This window comes from Lampetra planeri, chromosome 26 (genome assembly GCF_965212315.1).
Source record: "Lampetra planeri chromosome 26, kcLamPlan1.2.h2, whole genome shotgun sequence".
Lineage (NCBI taxonomy): Eukaryota > Metazoa > Chordata > Hyperoartia > Petromyzontiformes > Petromyzontidae > Lampetra > Lampetra planeri.
The window spans coordinates 5684545-5699809 of record NC_136132.1 but is presented as its reverse complement, the minus strand read 5'-3'; the positions used below and the strand labels follow the sequence as shown (position 1 = coordinate 5699809).

At 40.1% G+C, this 15265-nt stretch overlaps 1 protein-coding gene across 1 annotated transcript in view; it reads right to left on the bottom strand.

The window, feature by feature from the left end:
* Positions 1-15265, bottom strand: part of BBS4 (Bardet-Biedl syndrome 4) — a 20577-nt gene extending 5312 nt beyond the window's left edge. The window contains exons 1-13 of the mRNA XM_078606579.1: positions 15173-15265; positions 13182-13263; positions 10758-10837; positions 8621-8684; positions 7957-8068; positions 7501-7573; positions 6779-6832; positions 5456-5583; positions 3888-3942; positions 3440-3508; positions 2383-2535; positions 1601-1772; positions 557-626 (exon numbers count right to left, since the gene is read on the bottom strand). Coding sequence (XP_078462705.1) covers positions 557-626; positions 1601-1772; positions 2383-2535; positions 3440-3508; positions 3888-3942; positions 5456-5583; positions 6779-6832; positions 7501-7573; positions 7957-8068; positions 8621-8684; positions 10758-10837; positions 13182-13263; positions 15173-15196 — 1136 coding nt within the window. The 5' untranslated portion in view covers positions 15197-15265. The remainder of the gene's footprint in view (positions 1-556; positions 627-1600; positions 1773-2382; positions 2536-3439; positions 3509-3887; positions 3943-5455; positions 5584-6778; positions 6833-7500; positions 7574-7956; positions 8069-8620; positions 8685-10757; positions 10838-13181; positions 13264-15172) is intronic.

Sequence of the window (15265 nt, the reverse complement as noted above, 5' to 3'; positions counted from 1 at the left end):
CAGCCTGCGACTTGCAGCCGAGATATATATGTATCAAGAGAGCTGTTTGCGCTGTCTTCCTTTAAACATGAGATTATACAATGTATATATAATTTCGATTTAAAGCTTTCGTGACTGCAGGGATTCATCTTCTTGGTTCTTTCGGTAAAGTCACGTAGAAGGGAAGTAATAAAATAATAAAAATAAAACATAATAAAATAATTCTCACAACGTTTCGGCCACAACGCAAGCAGCCGTCCTCAGGTGAAACCAGGTCTGTCGAGGCGACAGCGTCTGAATGAAACAGCACACGTGCTTGGAGCATATAACGTCGTGAGAATTATTTTATTATGTTTTATTTTTATTATTTTATTACTTCCCTTCTACGTGACTTTACCGAAAGAACCAAGAAAATGTATATACAATTCAAGTAAATATAACAGAAGATGAATTAAAACAAACTATATGGGTAGTTCCGCCATGGATGTTGAAGTGTCTGGAAAAACGTGGGATTTCATCAATTTATACACAACAGCAGGAGCACACTGCAGCAGTTAATACATGGACTTGGACTTACTCATCGAGCGCGACGGACTGCTCGTATGCTCGCCGCCCATTCTCTGGGTCGCCCAAGTTGTTGAGAGCCACTGACAGAAATAAAACACTGTGTTAGCAACACAGCGACAAAGACGAATGACGGCTTGTGCAGTAACCTGAGCAACAACGGGCAGCACATTGTGACCAACATGTACAACCTACAATTACACATTGTGCAGTAAAATAACGTGTGCAAGCTATTGCGTGCTCCATTGAAAATGATTATTTTAAGTCTTTTACCTGGTGATACATAAAGGATGAAAGTTTAAATCTGCTTGTGTAAATCTGACAGAAAAACTTTCGAGCACTGCCATCGAATATTCAAATGCGTGTTTGGAACATTTGAATATTTTATGGCAGTGCTTAATCTAAAAGCCACTTTAAGAGGTCGATGGCAGGTTTTTTTTGCTGCAACACATTGTAATGTTACACCACACTTTGGAACAAAACTGTAGTCCTGAGCCCTCCACCTGCCATTAAAAGTTATATGTTACGGGCATCACTAGAGGGTGCTGTGGCAGCACTTCCGAAAGTCACTTGGCATTTCTTTCAATTTTTGTTTTCATTTGCAAAATGTCACTCTCAGTTGACAGTCTAGGACACAGAGTAGTTATTTATCTGTAAGTGCCACTTTATATTTGTGTCTTTCTTTGCACGTATAACCAAATCAACCTACAATGTGCCCAAGCTTTTCAGATCTCAGAAACTAAGTAGGGTTGACCCTGGATTATGCTTGGATGGCTAACCACAATGCAAGGCAAGTTGTTATAGGCTGCATGCAGGGCTACGTTGCGGGGAGCAGACGGTAGTGCACTTTACTATGTACTCCCACCAAGTCTATCGTGACCGCCTTCACCAACCTGCACCGACCAGTGTGGTAAAGTCCAGTAAAATAACCCACGCGACCCACACAGGCATGGGGTGGCCCTTATCCAGCAGTCGGTTAGCAACAGGGCTGTACATGTACATATTTCTTGAAACTGATTGTGCAGCGCTCACGTACACACACCCCTGTGACTAATACCTGCCAGCAGCATGTAGAGCTCGCCCATGCGTGGCATGAGGCTTATAGCGGCGCTCAAGAAGTGGAAGGCAGAAGCGTGCTGCTGCATGGTCAGGTGCACGAGGCCCAGGTTGTACAGCACCTTGCCATCAAACGGTGCCAGGTAGTGTGCCCGCTTCAGGCAGCTGATGGCCTGGGAAGGACGGAAGTCAGGTAATTGATGTATAACCAGTGCAAGGTGGCCATGGTTAGTGGTGCATGGCATTCATTGGTTCATTATTGTAGTGAAATGGAAAAAAACATACAGCACTTTAGTTTTCTAAATAAGAAAAAACGATGTGACAAATCAAGATTAAACACTATACTATGGTACATTGATACTGGTGGCTTATGTCAAATAAACAGGACATTTATTTAAAATGTCCTCAATTTATATACGTGTATGGAAGGATGAACAACTACAACATTGTGTAAATGACAGTCATTTGCACGACTCGAAAACACACGGTGGAATAAATAAATCAGGAAGGGTGAAGCTCAGTAAAACTTTACTTTCACATGTCTCCACAGGTCCATTTTGGATTATTCATAAAAACAATTACCAACATTTTGATTTGTAGAGCAAGATTCCTTTGCATGAGGAAATGTTTCAGGGGGGAGGAGACAATATAGACTACAAAGTAGGGTTACATTCAGGAAAGACAGAACAAAGGGTCGTAAGCAGAAGAGGAAAAGGGGAAGAGAGTTAGCAAAGGAGTTATCCAAGGTGGGGCAACAATAGCAGCAGTGCCAGAGGTACTCACAGCCACGTATTTCTTCTTGCCGAAGAAGCACATGGCGATGTTGTTCCAGAGCGGCGGGGACTCGGGAGCGGAGTGCGCCGCCACACGGTACTTGGTGAGGGCCACATCGAAGTCGCCGTGTGTTTGCATCATGCTGCCCGCCGCCAGGATGGCCTGTGGGGCGCGACGTGCCGTCAACGCGGCGTTAGGGACGTACGGGCAGGAAGACAAGCGTGGCATAAAATGCAGTACAGATCCTCGTCGCGTGAATGAAAACATCGGTTTAGTGATACCGTGTCACCCACTTGTCTTAAAACAGATTTGATATGTGCCTACTTGTGATCCATTGCGAGAACATGTGTTTCATATAATTGTGCTGAAAGATTGTGTCACAACCATAGCACTTGTGTGTTTTATTTCATATATTATGGGCTGCTCTTGGTGGTTTTGTAGTGGAAGCCTCATGGCAGGTTGCCTGGAGAATATCGTGGCCAATTTAAAATTAAATTTTTCATGTTTTTATCGCTCAAAAAATTACTTCTTTTTTTTTTATAGACCTCCGTATTCTTTGTCAATTGCTTCACATTGTATTGTGAATTACACCACCATTTGTCATCAGATAATAACATAATAAATATATCTTCTTGGTTCTTTCGGTAAAGTCACGTAGAAGGGAAGTAATAAAATAATAAAAATAAAACATAATAAAACAATTCTCACGACGTTTCGGCCACAACGCAAGCAGCCATCCTCAGGCGAAGATAATGCATTCCTTCTTCGCCTGAGGATGGCTGCTTGCGTTGTGGCCGAAACGTCGTGAGAATTGTTTTATTATGTTTTATTTTTATTATTTTATTACTTCCCTTCTACGTGACTTTACCGAAAGAACCAAGAAGATGAATCCCTGCAGTCACGAAAGCTTTAAATCGAAATATAATAAATATACATTGTAATTCATGCTAAGCATCACATACTAAGTCACATATTGTTTTAATCTGCATTATTAATGATCACATTGTACCCTTAAATACATATACAATGAAATGTATACATACAGGATATGCAACTGGACAGTTACCTTGTAGTTTGTAGGATCATATGTCAATGCATTTCCAAGATGTTCAAAAGCCCTCTGGTATGACCCCATCTGCAACCACAAGTAATGCAATGTCTTTATGGTACTATATTTTTTATACAGACTGAAACACAAAGTGCATATCAAGCCAGTCAAGCAATGTTCTAACATAATTAAAATTGACCTTCAAACTGAGCATCTCTGAGATTTCATGTTGTGTCACGTTATTGGTGACTTGTAGATTTATTGTGATTTTCAAAAAACAATTGTTTTTAAATTAGTTGTACTGTATGTAGCACACGCCATGCCTCAAATCATTATAGAAAGCCTTATGATTTGCTTATAATAAATCTTGACTCGTGAGAAAATGCCCTGAGATAATGCATCCCAATTTCTTACAGAGGCATATCTGCTCTAAAATTTACATATTTATCATAAAATGAATGCTAACCTGCAGGTATAGCAATCCAAGGGTTGTCAACAGTTCAGTGTTTTCTGGAGAGTGCCTGGTGAAGAAAAAGTCGAGTGATGGACTTTTCTGCTGTTAACTGTCGGCATTATTGAAACGTATCTCCACATTATTGAACACCAATAATTTGATTAGCAACATTTCTTTACGTAAAAACACGTGGCAAATATAGAGGGTTGCCCAACAGTCATGATACGTAACGTTTTCATTTATTTTAACACTTCCATTAACATTTTTAATTGTTAATTATTTCAGTTAATATTTTATCTATTAACAATATTAATATCTATTGTTCTTATTCCTGTGGGGTCACCTCAAATTCGTTGTTTACAAAACTTGATCAAAAACCCGGGATGAATTGCAACAAAACATAATTGATGAATGTTCAAAGACTATACCTGTAATCTTAAAAAAAAGTCCTGAATTATGCTTGCATTAATGTTCATGGGAAGTCCGTTTGAACATTTGTAAAATAAATTAAATAGCCCTATCTGATTTGTTAAAATATATATAATAAACCAATGTGTCCTTACTTTTGGGCCACCCTGTACAATAATGGAATTACAAGACCATGCAATCATTTTAGACACGATTAAATGGGATATTTTATATATCATACTAATCTGCTCTGTAAAACAATTTAGAAACCAAAAAGCCCAAAACATTTCCAATGTTAAATGTTGTGTTTGTCAAGTTCTATGTTGATCCTGTAATCCCATTATGACTAAACAGTAGGCTGTACTTTTATTATTATTATATAGTTCACTAAGTTAATCTGAAATATGAAATGAGATATTTGCACGATATGTATGATCTTTATGTTTCAAATATGCACTGGTGTTCATTGCTCATCAAAAAATGTGATAACAGTGTCCAAGAAATGTGTTTCATTTAGATCCTGTTGCTAATATATACAACTCTTTTGTTAATCCACTGAAGGATATGGGCCTCCCCACATGGTGCGGGTTGTGGGGGTTATTACACGATACTTCACCACGCTGGTCAGTGTAGAGTGGAGGGGAGAATAGACATTGCAGCATAGTACAGTACAATAGTGGATTCTGCTGCACTGTCATCTGCCGACAACGCAACCCTGCAGCAACCTGTAACATCTGTTTAATACATGGTGGTCACCCATCCTATAAATATCCAAGCTCAACTCTGCTTAAAGATAACCTTGGGTGGATCGGTGGCAGTGGTTAGTGCACTGCACAAGGAACTGAGAATAAAAACATGCACTGCCCAGCGTGAAGTGAGGTCATACAATCCCCATGACTGATATGGCAAGGGGAGGCCTTCATCCATATTGGATTGACAAAGGGCCGTATATTCTTATTTTAACATAAGCATATGATCTGCATAAATTTGTAATATGCAATACCTTACATACGCATACCAGTGTAAAAATCTACACTTCTAATTATTACAACAGGACACCCACAGTCGGCAGGGCTAAAGTAGGGTCACTAGGATCCTGTTGTGATTAAAGCAAGAGATCTTTGCTGGGATCAGTGGCGGCCGACAGGGCAGTGCGATGTGCGAAGACTCACTCGATGGCGCGGCGGTAGACTTCGATGGCGCGCTCCGTGTCGCCCTCTAGCAGGTGCACGCGTCCTAGCACGCCAGACGTCAGGTCGTGGCGACTGCACTGTAACGCGCTGTTCAGGCACTCCTTCGCCTGCGAAGGGAACGGGGATTGTGTGACCTACGGACAATTCGCCCTCTCATACCTGCGTCACCCCTTGTTGAGAATGTCACGCGACGGATTAGAGGCAGCGCTGCTTCTGCTGCTGAGATTGTCGCTATTGCACAGCCTGAGCTGACCATTGTGATGCTGTGTTTATGTATGTTTAACTTATTTCGCACCTTACGTAGCCAACCATGCGAATTGGACGTGCAGGGGGAAGGACAACAAAACTAAACACAAAAAGTCGTTCTCAAGATATTCATTTTCTAAAATATGTGTACATGCTAAAACATATGTTCATATACAGCCCTCATGGCAATATACTGCTGAATTAGGACCTCCCCCCACCATGCGGACTGAGGTTATTTGACGATATTTCACTACACTGGTCAGTGCGTGTTGGTGATGGTGGGGAGCATAGATGTGGGAGCAGAGAAGTAGAGAGTGAAACAAATGATTGTACTTAACAACCTTCTGCTGCCCACCACGTAGCCCCGCAGCTTATATAAACTTGTTGTGCATGTTCGTTACCGATTCAACCACTCTCCAGGCTCAACCCTACTTGCATCGAGACTGGGCATATTCCGGTTGATTTGGTCAAAGGCGCTAAAACATAACCCATTTTTAAAATTGAGGCACTGCCTATATAACCGTATTTGCAAAAACATATCTTAATCCCAACCCAAATTCCAACCTTAACCCAGGTTCAGATATTATCCCCAATCCCAAACTACAACAAAGTATTTACAATTCTAAATCAATGATACTGATGTCCGTGTTAAAGATTTGGGCAACAAATTATGCATTAAGCGTATCGATATGTGCCACCGTCTAAGGGTGCATCATTTTTATGTTGCAATGTTCACTTCAAACCAGCATAATCCTTGCAAATATAGCAGCAGGTGACGTCATAGGATGCACATTGGGGGCATTTGGTTCTTTGTCAAGCACGCCGTTTGAACAGTTGCAGCATACAATTTAATAAGTTTACCAGCATGCAGGATCAGCAATTTCAAAAGCTTCATTGCCAAACTAAATTAAAAAATGCAAGTCTAAACAGGCTTCCAGATGAGCAAAAACGCATTAAACTTTTATTTCGCAATAAATAACAGCCCTGCTTTTTTATTAAATGTATCTCCACATTACCAAAAGATACATGCCATCTGCGTCTACCTCGCCGCCTTACCTTCTCATAGTCTTTGAGGTACATGTAACACACCCCTTGGTTGTGGCTGATTTCCTGAGGGTTAAGGAGGATACATACCATGCCATGCTTAAAAAGAATTTTAATACAGTTTTGAACATTATTATGGGAAACTGTATGGTCACTCATACGTCAATTTAACATTTTTCATCAAATGGTTTCTCCATGATGAAATAAGATTTATTTTAAGTTTTCCTTCACAATAACAGGTGATCAGTTGGAGGTCGGGGTGTAATGTATTAATATAATAAAATACGATTCGCATGCTGTGTGTGTAATAGATAATTATTTTCCATTCATACATGGACACCCTTGCAAACAAGATGTTCCATTTCAAGTGAAAAATAATTTATATAATTAATAAATCATGTTTTTGTTGCATGTAATTAGATCACATGACCCTTGCAGCCAACAGAGATGCGACAATGCATTTATAAAACTCTATTGTTCGTTTTCATCTCCTTCAGTTTTGCTCACTGAAATCACATAAATGTAACCTAAGAATAACATCTGAAATAGAATTTGCATATATTAGAAATAACATATTCACTCATATACGACTTGATGCATGTGCTGTGTGCATCATAATCCATTTTAATCGATAATTCTGTGCATGCCTCCTCAGTTATGATTGATGCCACACTACAATTTAAGCACACACCAAGTTCAATCAGACATTCGAAATCGAGGGAAATGGCTCTTACCCAGTCCCTCTCATTCATTTTGGCTGCTTCATTGTAGACTTCAATAGCTGCCTTGTGCTTTCCCAGCAGGAACCTGCCAACACAACACATTGTCCTCATCAGCGGTGGTGCTGGATGGCATGTGTGTGTACCTATGCTCATTGGGGCACAGAAAGTAAATATGCTTACAGTGTCTTCTTGGTTCTTTCGGTAAAGTCACGTAGAAGGGAAATAATAAAATAATAAAACATAATAAAATAATTCTCACGATGTTTCGGCCACAACGCAAGCAGCCGTCCTCAGGTGAAGAACAGGTCTGTCCGGAAGACAGCGTGTATTGTGGCCGAAACGTCGTGAGAATTATTTTATAATGTTTTATTTTTTATTATTTTATTATTTCCCTTCTACGTGACTTTACCGAAAGAACCAAGAAGATGAATCCCTGCAGTCACGAAAGCTTTAAATCGAAATGCTTACAGTGAGCGAGCCACTTGTTTGAGGTTCTCTGCATTCTGTGGGTTGAGGATGGCGCACGTTTGAAACAGCTCCAGTGACTCCTGGATTTTTCCCTCCAGGCGAAATATCAGGGCTGTGAATATAAACGTATGCAACAGTGTGGCTACCATCTCCCATGACCATTGATGGAAATTACATAGCTCCCTCTGCCTATACTAGTCGGCAAGGATGCACATAGAGGTGTGGCCAAAATATTCAAGCCCTAAGCATGCACTTTTTTCATGAACGCCTCAGTTGTCATGTGATTTTCTCGACTGAAATGCATGTCTTCAATATCAAACAAGAATTATTCACAGCCCTTTGTCCATCTACTGCTGGATGAAGGCCTCCCCATGCTGTGTCGGTGTTGTTTGACCATACTAGCTGACACTAGTCAGTACGGATTGCTGAAGGCGGTACCCAGGACTGAATGTATGTTGAACTTCTTTCGCGCCTTACATAGCCAAACGTGCTAATCGGGGGTGCGACTGGTTCAGATAGCACTATCCATTGCAGTTAGATACGGCCGGAAATGAAACTCAGGTTGCCGGGTACAGAGTATAGTGCACTAACCACTGTGCCATTATCGTTTTTTTATGTATTCAGTTATTAAAGATATAAGTGACAAAAGTGTTGAGAGTATTACCTTGAACGTACACAGCATATTCACACATGCCTTGGGACTCTTGTAGCTGTTCTTTAATAATAACCTGAAATATACAAAACCAAAGAATAAGCACAAACTCATGCAAATGTCTGTTATTCCTATATAAACAACCTCCAATTAGCACGGTTGGCTACGTATGGCGCGAAAGAAGTTCAACATACATACAACACCATGTATTCAGGGTTTTAGAAAAATAAATAAATATACATGCAAGCTCTGAAAATCATAAACTCAAGATAAGCCAGCAAATATGATTTTTCACACAAAGGGGATTATTTTCAGTCCTCAATTTTTAAAATGTCATCATGGCATCATGGCAATCACGCTCACAACACCATGCAACAAAAGGTCATCATCCAGGGTGATTTTAATGCTACATCTGTCACAATATTCCTCAGGGTTGATGAAAGACGTTTTCTTCCAAAGTTCAGGTTTATAAATGTAGGAACAACAGGATGACAAGAAAAAAAATGAATTAAAATGACATTAGCCCATCAAAATGAATAGATGATTTATAAATGTTATTTAGGAAAAGTTTATTACGTATATGTGTAGTGTCAGAAATTAAAAAAAATACTTATTCATTGTTATTGTATTTTAATATTCATCCTTTCATTTAATGTTTTAAGTATATTTACCACTATTAAATAAACACACGCAACACAGAAGAGAATAGTAGTGCTATTAATTCACTGTCAGATCCACACTCACTTACTGGCAGCATTCAAATATATATGGGTGATTTCACATTGAGAGATTGGCAATGGATTTTGTTGTATTTACTGTTTGCTTTGCTGCTCCAGTACCCACTTTAAAAATATTGCATGTCATATGAGGAATGTATTCCTAGATAAATATGTGCAATATATAATGTAAAATTGACCGTGTAGCTGCCACAATTTAGAGGCCCTACAGTAATAAAAAGCAACGCTGAAAACTATCCTTCGACTTGTATATAAAATAAACTGTATCATCTGAATTTGCTTAACACTACAACTGTGTTGTTTGTTTAATGTTTCAGTTCAGTTTCATTTATTAGGTATAACCCTGTGAGCCATGCGCTCTTGACTCGGGTGCAACCACAACAAACAAAAACATGAACAAAGAACATCTTAAAGTAACTACACGCAACAGAAAAATCCAGGAAAAAAACAACAAAGTCTTCCAGAGGTGTGCCCTGGTTCCAGAAAATGATTTTATAAGCCTTGATGAACGCTTTTCTCATCTTATTTATTATTTCCTCTGCCACCACATGACGGTGCATACCAAAATTAATATGCTGGGCACACACCAAAATAAATCAAAGGTCTGTTATTGAATATCCAAAACAAAGGACAATGGCGTGTAATTATGGAGGTGGAAATGGCACATCGAGTCTGGAGGTAAGCAATGACTACCAAGCCAACCACCTATTAGATGTGATGTGGCCTTCACTAATTGGCTGCTCATGAGCAGTCTTGTCAAGAAAATGTGTACATTACTAAGCCAGAACAGCTGAGGAATTGTGTCAAAAGTGCGTACACGTGTGCGATCATCTACTGGGCTGCAGTATAAACTATGAGGCATATATAACTCACGCGACAAATCCTAAATAAAATGCACACAACTGAATTCAAATTCTGAAGAACCAGGTACAGCTATAAAAAGGATGCTGATGTTTTCATCCTGTGAATGTTGTGTGAAATTGTCAACATCATAATAACAAGATTTGACGTAACTACTGACAAGTTACTTAAAAAATTTATCCATTAAGTTATAACGACTTATTTTAGCACCAACATTCAAAGTATGCTTTTTACAGTCATACACTCAGTTACATGTTTTCACGAAGAAATCATGCAGTGTTCTCACTAAATTCTGGTAAATAATATACAGTCTATGCTTGTTTATTTCCTTGGTTTTCTTTTCAAAATAATACTGTGTAACATTTATTTTAGTTTTATATTAGATTTTTAAAATATATTTTTGAGCATATAAAACAACAAATGCTATTCTGAAAAGGATATTTGTACATGGGTGATGCAAATACTATCGGAAACTCTGCATTTGACAGATGCCTCTACCTCTTCCTCCTCCAGACATTGTGTCAGTGGTGAACGACTGTGGTATTGCTTACCTTGCAGGTGTCGTAATCCTTGCGGACGTAGTGCTGGTGGATGAGCCAGTTGCGCCGCTCAAAGATGGGCATCTCGGGCGCTGTGTGAAAAATGTGCACAGAGCAAATGGAGCACTGAGCTACCAGCCGACAGAGCGCCTTATCTGGCCTGGACATGGCTTGTGGCAGCCTTCAAATGCTAGCAGATAATAACCTACACACGCTGGATCTGCAGCTGCAGTTGCTGGACATGTGCGAATGAGCCTTTCAGCCCGCTTCAGTGTTTTGCATAAATAGCAGTCTTTTTTTAAGAGCAAGTACTTGCGCTTCCCAAAGTCCAATTTCACAGGATTTGCTCAGTTGATGAACTTGGCGACGAGGATGTGTTATTTGAACGGGTGTTATTTCCGGCACACTGCACATTCTGCCTGCTTCCCCATAGCGAGAGCAGCCGCATTTGTGACAGCGTTGATTTAAATCCAAATTATCTTATGGTGCAGTCTCCTGAGTCTTGCACACTCAAAATGCAGCTTGCCAATCACGAAGAATAAACCTCATGACTAACAAATCAAGAGCCGGAGGGCCTGGACATAAAATATATTTTAAATATGCACTGCAAATTATCCTGGTGAGTATAAATAATTAAGCTCTTGTTGGACGCGTGTGAACAGGCATACCACATTATGCGCAGCCAATAATAAGTGTCTGGTTTAAAATATAGCAGGACGTATTTAAAAAGCTTGTTTTATAAAAGCTAAAGCAGCACAGCAGCATGCTGACTATATACTGCAGCTGTGCTAAGAAGCTCCGATGGCTAAAACGTGGCTTGTCAAAGCATTCACCAACGGACAATAAGGCAATACAAGTACAACAGTTAACTTTGAGCATTTAATGTATTTGTGAGTCTGGTAGTTATTTGCTGCTCAAAACTGTGGAATTTAGTAAAAGCACATTTTTTATTAAGGTTGTACATTTCGATAAAAAAAATATGCACTTTATTCCTGGCCATCTAGGCAATAACAGTAATTAGTTGAACTTAGAATGTCTGGTCCCTGTTGAATCGACAAGAATTGAACATGGTCCATTCTGACTCTAAAGTTAAGTGATCAACGGAACTACTATAATGAGCCAAGAATGTCTGTTTGTGTGTAACGCGCGTGACGTCACTCCACATGCACCCCCCCCCCCGTCATTAATATTCATGAGCGGGTGGATTTTTACACTCACCAGAAGGTCGAGCGGAAATATTTTTTTTCGCAAATTCGCTTTAAGTTTGACGTTTCTTTATTGAAATTGAATCTAATAAATAATTATACGCAGCAACAAAGTGGATTTGGTGACTTTATTTCTTCAGCACTTGAGACAAAAGGTAAGTCTAATTTATGCTTCTACATTATGGTAAAAGACATTTCTCAGTGATTTTCCAGATATTGTATCGATTTCCAATTTCTTTTAACTCCAGCGACCGAAAGCAGAAAAGAATACAGTTTCAGGGCAGTGAATTTGAACAAATTGAAGGTTAGTTATATACAGTGCTACAGTGACATGAAGTGAGGTGTTTGATGACATAGTTTCGTGGCAGATTCACTGCCATTAATACAGTGCTACAGTGAAATGCAGTGAAGTATTTGATGACATACTTTCGTGCAAGATTCACTGCCATTAAATTTACACAAGATACAATTATACTCATTTTACAGCTTCCATCCTCGGACGGGCAAACAAGCTAGTGTAATATATTATATTTATTATCACTTTTCCTGCAAAAAACATTTTCTCTCGTGGTACTAGAAGTCAGCATTTTGTAAATGATTTACATGTTGCTGATGTAGACAAATCTATTATTTATGTTATTAAATAAAATATATATGAATGGCACCTTAACGGCATGCAACATCCTGCAGTAAGCAACCCCATAAAACATTGTCCATACCATAATCAATACTTCAAATAAATCACCCATCTGTGTACTCATCACTAAGAAGCATGTAGAGCTTGCTGTTTCAGTTATTTAATCAACTTTCCCATAAAAGTCGAAACACTTAAGTAAATTATATATGAAATATCATTGCATGCTGATACAAGTACATTTTTCAAACACACTACTATAATGCTATATATCGTAATTCCACAAGTCTTGAACAACCAATAAAGTATTTGTGCTCTCTTGTTTTCTTTAAACTACAGAACCAACAGCAAAAACTTGCCTGACTTATAGCAATCTACAGCCAGGGCCCCTGAGTGTACAGGGATCTATGCCCCGATACTGTTAAACAGTGATGTTACAAGCGGTGACCTCTTCTGGAGCGCACTGCAAACAGCAACTCTTCATTTGCTGCTTCAGCGTTACCTTTACGTTATTGCACATGACATTGGATGGAAATTAATGTTGCCAAATGCAAGTGCAAAACGTGCCTGGCGTAGAGGGGAGTCAAGTGTTCTTACCCTTCTTAGCCCTGGCACGAGGGGCTGACATGATCTGTCCAGAAGACTTTGCCACCCCATGACTTTCGGACATGGCTTCGCTCTGTACAAAAAAATAATTCAGACTTTAATTGTGACTCTTTAATATTCACTGGACGTCTTTGCAGCCTATTGAGGACTCAACAAATATTTTAAATGCACGTTGTCATGGCAACATGGAATGGCTGTCCACACAGTGCTTGTCAAATGAATTGCAAAACCTATATGGTTCACATTGTAACATTTCAATAGTTTTGAAAGGTGACAAAGCATCTGCACAGTTGCACTATTTAGTGAATGTGGTACGGTAAATGTATTTGACCACAGTGCGTTGGGAGCAAGAGGTTACGTAAATTGCATGGTATTAGTCATAAAAAATACATTTAGTTCATACAGCTGCTTCAAAATCTTATTTGGGCTTATCAGTGAGTAATGTTAAAACTGATCATTTAGATCTTTCGCTAAAATTACGTACAAGAGGGCAAATACTAAAATAATAAGTACAGCGGGTGCACTAAATTGCTATTTACAAAAAAAATATGCATGAAAACATGTTAAAGGACTTCTATGAAATTCCTTAACTGTGGGGTATATGTGCACTTATAAACGGCCTACCTTCAGTTAAAAGCCTATCATGGAAATTTGCAAACATGTGGTAGTGATTCACTCTGGACACACCAATGTTGGTGATCTGTGGTGCATCATAAATGGTGTGTGCATTTGCTGCAAGTCAAAAGTAACTCCCAAGGGCATGTGTCAGTGAAACTCAACTATGGAAATGCAACCTCGGTGTTGTGGTTTGTCTGCTGTTTGAATTATTTGGGCGTTTGCAAGATGATATTTTATTAATATTAATGTATCCTCTCTTACAGGCCGTGGGCATCAAGATGTGTTCACATATCGTGGTGACTAATTGCTCTTGACTGACACGTGCGAGTGTGAGGCATGGATGAGTCTATGTTTTTTCCCTGTAGCTTGTGGTTTTCTGTTCCCTTTATCTGAGGTTACTTTCCATGCGTTCTAAATTTGCAGTCTTCAGGACGAGATAGTGGAGATAGTGGATTACAAGTGAAGAAGGTTGAGGAGGCAAGAATGTGTACATGATTATTTTATGCAGTGTATTATAGAGATGAGAGTGATTAAGGATAATGAAGAGATGTCGTTAGACAAGGAAAATGTGGAGATATAATACACAAATGGCACATGGAAACTATCGTTTGAAAAAAATGTTAATTTGAGGTTGGGTCAAAGGAAGACAAGAGGTAGTTTTAAGAATGTATGACTTTGAAGATTAGCGGTATCAGAGGCTGAGCAAATTATGTTATTGAAGTTTAGAAGTCTACAAAAATGCTGCCATTGGATCACCACCATCCTCGTCACCACCACCATCTATCATCACTATCACCAATCCTGTCACCACCCCTTCTCATGACTACGACTGTCATCATGTCTCCATCAACATCACCAATGTAAACACCACCACCAACCACCATTGCATTGCTACCACCACTGTGACCATCACCACCACAACATTACCAATACCATCAACACTTCACCAGTCATTGCCTTCATCACAACTACTCGCATCGCCAGTTACCCCGGCCAGTTATCATTGCCAGCGCCACCACCATCATCAGCAACACGCCATGCGTCATCACACAATCACCACCCATCACATCTCCCACCACAAACACCCCACTTCATGGAACACCATGCCGGGCCGAATATCCAACCCGTGCCGGCCCGTGCGCCTCTCCCCCCCACCCCAAATCACTGCATTGCCGATTCATCGGCTGGTGCGTGTGCCCGCGATGGCGTGATCTATCCCCCCACCCCAAATCACTGCATTGCTGATTCATCGGCTGGTGCGTGTGCGTGCGTGCGTGCCCGCGATGGGGCGATGGCGTGCCGACGCCGGCTGCCCGCGATGGCTGTGGATGGTGCAGAGTGAGCGCGGCCGTCGCTCCACCGACCTCTGCATTCTCCTCGTCCGCCATCTTGTTTGTATGCGGTCGCTAAGGGTGGGGGGCGAGGACCCCTCCTTGGATACGACGCTTTAGGTGGCC